We start from the raw sequence: 6,598 nt of genomic DNA on the forward strand, positions 1-6,598 counted from the left end.
AGCTGTAGAAACTCTGCCAAATTTAGATTGGAGCCTGGTGTTGCCATCCGGTTTCACCAGTCCTCAGTCAAGTCGTCCAACCCATGCTAGCATGGAAAGCGGACGTTAAACGATGATGATGATGATGATGATGGTGATGATATATATATATTTATACATTTGTGTGTGTGTATATATATATATATGTATTGAAAATCTTAGCCGTTTCTTTTTAATTGTTTAGTTTAGTGTGCTACCAGTTACACTGAGGTCATAGAATTTGACCTGTGACAGAAGAAATACAGAGGTCAGAGAAGAAAGAGATATTCATGGAATGTATGTCATTGATTCAATAAAAGAACTGTGAAAGAATGTCTTGATAAATGAGTAATTATAGATTATATATTAATGATAAACAACAATAAAAAAGAATTTGAATAGGAATATTATAGAAATAAATTAACTATTAGGGACAACAGCGGTGTTTGTAATGAATAATAATTGGCATAGCCAAATGTGCTAATTATTATAGAAATAGATGCCAATAAATGAAATGTTTAGGAACCAAATACTGAAATGCATCTACAAACTTATTTAAACTTGAGCCAATGAAGTTTCCTCTACCCGCTAGAATTAGCAGCCAAATCTATCTCAACCATGATGAATTCAATGTACCTAAAACTGCTCCTGGTTTTATGATACAAACATCCTGTTTTAAAATTGATGAGTTAAATCCTTCCACTAAAATTTCAAGCTAGTTTATGTTCTAACAGCTTAATTATGACAAAGTTATTTTAGTAAATTTTTTCATTATTCTAAAAAAATTATTGAAACAAAGACAGTGTATTTTAACAGAATATGGTAACAAAAAGATTAAATCTTACTCTACATACATGTTTTTAAACAAAATTGGATAACAGAGTTCTGAGCACACTTGTCCCTTGTAGAAATATAAATAGTCATGGCTAGAATTACTTTGATCTGTTTGATCAATGCTGACTTAAGGCGCTAAATAACAACAACTAACTTCGATTTTACCAGAACTGTAAAAAGAGCTCTCAAAATTGTAGCAATTTATTTCAAATGAGCTAACAGTTATTTTGCTTCTACTGAATTTTTAATAGAGTAAAATTTTTACTGAACTTTAAAAATATGAGTAAAAATATCATTTTAAGTTGCAAAGGAATATCAATACTAAAGTCCTTTATAAATATGTTGGACAAATGCAGACAGTAGGATCGATGAACAATCATGAGACAAAATTAAGAGCTTAAAAGATAGCTTATCCTCAGCAATATTTACTCTTTTGTTCTCTTATTTCTATTTAAATACACTAACTTACTTGGTATTTATCTGGTAATTGAAACATAAAATTAACATGAAATTTTGATGAAAGGTTTCATTTTATCTCACATCAAAAAAGAAAGTTTGTGTCTTAGAGCCAAGGGTAGTCTCAGGCAGGTTGGTATCAAAAGGGTTAAGAAAAGCTTCCAATAAAGGAGACTAATTAATTATAAGATAAAGAAAGTACTTAGCTGAAGACCTGTGGAGAAAATTGAGTGAGCAACTGTTAAACTGGAAACTAATCTTCTGACATCAATAAAGAACTTGCTTGGCAATGGTTTCCAAATGTCAGTAAGATAAATTCAACCTTGGCAGGATAATGCAAAAGTGCATGAACGATTATCAATATTAGCGATATTATGATAAGAATTATAGCTTTTTATATCTTTGTACTTGTTATCTTTAACTATATTTAGATATAACATCGGTCTTCTTTTTTGCTGCCTGTGTTGAAGGACCTTTATTAAGGGATAAGTAAGTATCCAATATTTCTGTTTTAGTCATATATATTTTTTTGATTCTCTGTTTTTCCTTTAAAGATTTCCAATGTTTTATTAAGAATTGTTTCTAATTTTTTCTTTTTTTTTTGATAAATTTGTTCAGCAAAACTGATAACATTTACATATTAGATACAGGACTCTTTAAATATTTCCAAAGGATATTCTCATATTTTTATGAATGAATTGATTTCTAAGATTTTCAGCATAAAGTGATAAGCAGCAATTTAAGACAGAAAAGAAAAGCAGACCCACAATTCTAATAAATTGATTAAGAATATTTGTTAGTTTATAAAATACATAATATCTGTTAACTAGAAATTATAATGTAAAATATGGGGTTAGTATAACTAGTATGATGCCAGATTGTTAAGCCTGAAACACTCCAGAAGAAATTTAAACAGCTGCAGTAGTAATCAACTGATGGCAGCTGATGATTTGGAGGTGTATTTAGATCTATAGAGTAAGTTACCAACAAGCAAAAGTGCAACCCAATTGGTGACCACATCACTTCAATTACATTTCTTATATTTATTTTTTTGAATGGTATGGATATAGTTCTCCTCTTATAGTTTTTGTTTATATGTAAGAAATTAGTTACTTAAAACTAGATTTTACTTTTATTAGTCAGTTAGAAGATGAGAGACATAGCCCAATACATTTTCAAGTTCTTCCAGATGGGTGAGATCAATGTGGTTGGTGTTTAGTTTCAAGATCTACAGATTGATACATATTGAAAAAGAAACTGTTCAGGAAAAGAGTGCCAGAGAGAGGCATTGAGGAAATTGGTTAAGTTTAGGATGCAGGATATGTGATGCAGTAGCAAAGATGGCAAACTGACCTGTGCAATGATGGAGGTATACACAGATCTTTATAAATAGATAGCAAATGGGTTTGTGTGAAGATTATTCATTGATATTAGCAGATGTTGCTGTAGCAGCAATAGAAGAGACAGATAATAAACAGTATATCTTTGGAGTAGTGGTTGGTGAGTGAGACTTTACCAATCATCTGCATAGCTTTCTTTTGTATATGACTTGTGTGTGTGTGTGGGTGTGTGTGCAACTACAGCACCTACCAGAAAAAGACAGTTATGTGAATGTATAATTTTATTCAATAACTGTGTTGTAGTTCTTCACTATGTGTACCATTCACTCTTTTTCATTGCTTGTTGGGTTCACATAGCAACAAACTCTGAGTAGTGACAGAGTAGACATTAGCTTCAAAGAAATAAGTAAACTCTACTACAAGTATTGAGTGTTCATCCTCCTGTTTGTATATATATATATATATATATATATATATATATATATATAAACACAGACATAGAGTTTACTGTTTCATTAAGGCAAGATCAGCAAAAAAGTATTCCATCAAGTGGAAGATAAATATCATTTAATGTACACAGTATAAAAACACTATCTACTTTTTTTGCACTGGAGAAATAGGTCTAGGTAGGTTTTAATAACATGCCTTGTACCTCTAAGAGACACAAGGCATATCATAAAAACTGGCTTAAAGAGCCCGAAGATTGCTTGGAGTTATAAAGTATATTATAAAAACCTGCCAAGAAAATATTCGCAGCTCATATCTTGATCCTGTGTACATTAAATGATATATATACACATGCACACATACAATAGATAAAAATACATAGAAAAGCATACAATAGATATGGACAGATTACTGCTCAAACCAGATTGATAGTCTAAGATCCAATATCAAATTATGGGTGACATAAATCCAGGTAAACAAGATGTGATTGTGAGAAACAAACCAGTGGAGCTAATGAAAATAAAGATAGAGTATAAGATGGTATCAAAGCGTTTATAAATAAGTTATACAAATATACATATAAATGTATTTAAGCCAATAGCAGGAAGATAGTCCATAGTAGTCATAGTTTTTCATAAATAAATATCCAGAGATTTCATGTGCAAAAATCATTGAGAAGAAAGAAGAAATTTCCAGGTCATACTTTACATCTGTTTCAGGGACTCAATCATAGCTACATACAGTACTGTGTATTATGCATACATACATACATATATGTGTGTGTGTGTGAAATTGTTGTCGAGGCAAGTGAAGTCATTGTCATGGCCGATGACAGTACCTTCTGATTGTTACCCATGCCGGTGGCACGTAAAACGCACCATTTGAGTGTGGTCAATGCCAGTTCCATCTAACTGGTCCCTTGCCAGTGGCACATAAAAAGCGTCAATTGAGCATGATCGTTGCCAGTGCCACCTGACTGGTTCCCGTGCCGGTGACATGTAAAAAGCACCATTCAAGCATGGTCGATGCCAGTACTGCCTGACTGGCCCTCATGCTGGCGGCACATAAAAAGCACCCACTACACTCTCAGAGTGGTTGGCATTAGGAAGGGCATCCAGCTATAGAAACTTTGCCAGATTGGATTGAGCCTGATGCAGCCTTCTGGCTTGCCAGCCCTCACTCAAACTGTCCAACGCATGCCAGCATGGAAAGCAGACATTAAACGACAACGATGATGATGACGTACTAAATTGTGTTATTCCATATTTGGGATATATGATGTTATAGCTTAAATTGTGTTACCCCATAATTATTTGTTAACACAAAGATAGTACATATATATATATATATATATATATATATATATATATGCACATTACTGGATCTATCTATAACCAAATCCCTGAAATAGCTGTAAAAAATACTTTGATTTTTCTCCTCACTGGTTTATGTGTATGAAATTTTTGGATGTCTATTATTTATGAACTATCTTCTTCCTTTTTGCTTTATTACATTTATATGCATATATATATCACTTATTTATAAATGCTGTGATGCGGCAAATAACTTCTTGTCCACCTTTTATTTTATCCTTATATGTATGTATGTATGTATGTATGTATGTATGTATGTATGTATGTATGTACAGACAGATAGATAGATAGATAGATAGATAGATAACAGATAGATAGATAGATAGATAGAATAACTAATGAATAATATTTGTTTTCATATACTATGATTCATTACAATTTAGATTTAGCAGAAAGTTATATTTTTAGGCAAACACAATTCATAGATAACACTTTAGAGACTATTTCTAATCATTCTGCTGATTCAGTATTCAAATGTTTAATAATTTTTTAAGGATGGCATGGTGATGATAATACATGCGGATGAAAACAAGTAATACTTTCTTCCATTATTTTAATAGATTTGGTGAAAGTATAAATGGTGGCCTTGTGGTAGCTAATCTAGCCTGGCCCAATGAATGGGTTATTCTTATTGGCTCCTTCTTATCAACTCTTGGTGCTGGATTGCAGAGTTTAACAGGTTTGATATTGTTCATCAACATCATCATCATCATAATCCATCATTATCATTATCATCATCAACATTGCATATCAATAGCATCTTTTATCTCCATTTCACCTTGGGTTAAATGGGTCTTCTTGCTTGATTGGCTCTCTTTGACACAAGCCAGTGAGGGAGCCTCTATGTAGTTGGTGACATGCTAAAAATTGCAGCCAAATCTCCTTCGAAATTATATTCTACTATTTAAGAAAACAAACAATTGGATAATGCCATTCTAGATACTCTACAACAGAAAGAAAAAGTCAGCGTGGTTATATTTGGGATACCTTTCATTGATCATTAATCTATACAATTAGGGGTAACATGGGGCTTAACAATATCTCTCTCCAACTTGTCATATCTTGTGATTTATGAACATACCATCACAGACTAACCCTGTTTATCTATTTTTACAAACTTCATTGGCTCTAAGTTACTCAGCTACAGAGTATACATGTGCAGTATGGGCTACATCTTCAAATGCATTTCTGGCCCCTGTTCTCAGTGAGTCATCCCAGTATATTAGACTGGTTGTCCCAGGCCGACTAACATTAATATTTTTTATAAGGTGGTTGGCATTGCTCCACCTATAATCAGGAGAGATGTTGCGAGCAAAGCTGAAAAACAAAATTAGATGTTTGATGAAAGATATTTATAACACAGATATCAACAAATATGAAGAAGGTTAAATAGAGGAAGAAAATATTTTCATAATATCCACAGTTTTTCTCCGTTTCCAAAGAATTTTACCTGCATACATTTGAGGAAAGAAAAACTGGTAAATTTTCTACCAGTGCCATATGTAGAAAGTTTGCTAAAATGATCCACAGAGCAATTGAAAATATCATAAATGATTCCACATTTCATTTCGGATTCCATACGCACCAAAGTAAATGGGGACATATGTGGAATCTCACTTCTGTGACTGTGAAACTGTCCAAACTATGAGTTACAAGCTGGTTTTCCCATTAGTGAATTACCCTTGTTTAGATGATTTGAGAAATAACACAAAAAAACAGAAGACTGCATAAAAAAAGGTGGCAAAATTTGATCTCAACAGGAAATAACAATCATCTACCTCTGCTCCAGTTGCCATTTATCATTGACCATTTATCACTTAAATTCACATTTTCTACCATTAGCACTAACCATTGTCCTTACCAGTTTTCTTTACACTACCCTTTGCCTGTGTATTGTACATAGTACAGAGCAACACCACAACACCAGACTGGTATAGACATGCACTTTGTAAAATATTAATCGCACTATGTTTGCAGTATGTTTAATAATTCTTTATGTTCATATGCTAACATCTCTCTAGTTTTGTAGATTACACTGTAATTCCTTCTCTCTCTCTGTCTCTCTGCCTTCCCAGCTTGCTTTGTAAGTGTTGTTTCTCTCTCTCTCTCTCTCTCTCTCTCTCTCTCTCT

The 6,598-nt window shown here is 32.7% G+C and overlaps 1 protein-coding gene across 3 annotated transcripts in view; it reads left to right on the top strand.

Annotated features, from left to right (window-relative positions):
- Window positions 1-6,598, top strand: part of LOC106871151 (solute carrier family 12 member 4) — a 187,968-nt gene that overhangs the window by 142,414 nt on the left and 38,956 nt on the right. For all 3 annotated transcript variants that reach the window (XM_052966163.1, XM_052966165.1, XM_052966173.1), the window contains 2 exons: window positions 1,740-1,797; window positions 5,029-5,147. In XM_052966163.1, the coding sequence (XP_052822123.1) occupies window positions 1,740-1,797; window positions 5,029-5,147 (177 nt within the window). The remainder of the gene's footprint in view (window positions 1-1,739; window positions 1,798-5,028; window positions 5,148-6,598) is intronic.

Source organism: Octopus bimaculoides, chromosome 1 (genome assembly GCF_001194135.2).
Source record: "Octopus bimaculoides isolate UCB-OBI-ISO-001 chromosome 1, ASM119413v2, whole genome shotgun sequence".
NCBI lineage: Eukaryota > Metazoa > Mollusca > Cephalopoda > Octopoda > Octopodidae > Octopus > Octopus bimaculoides.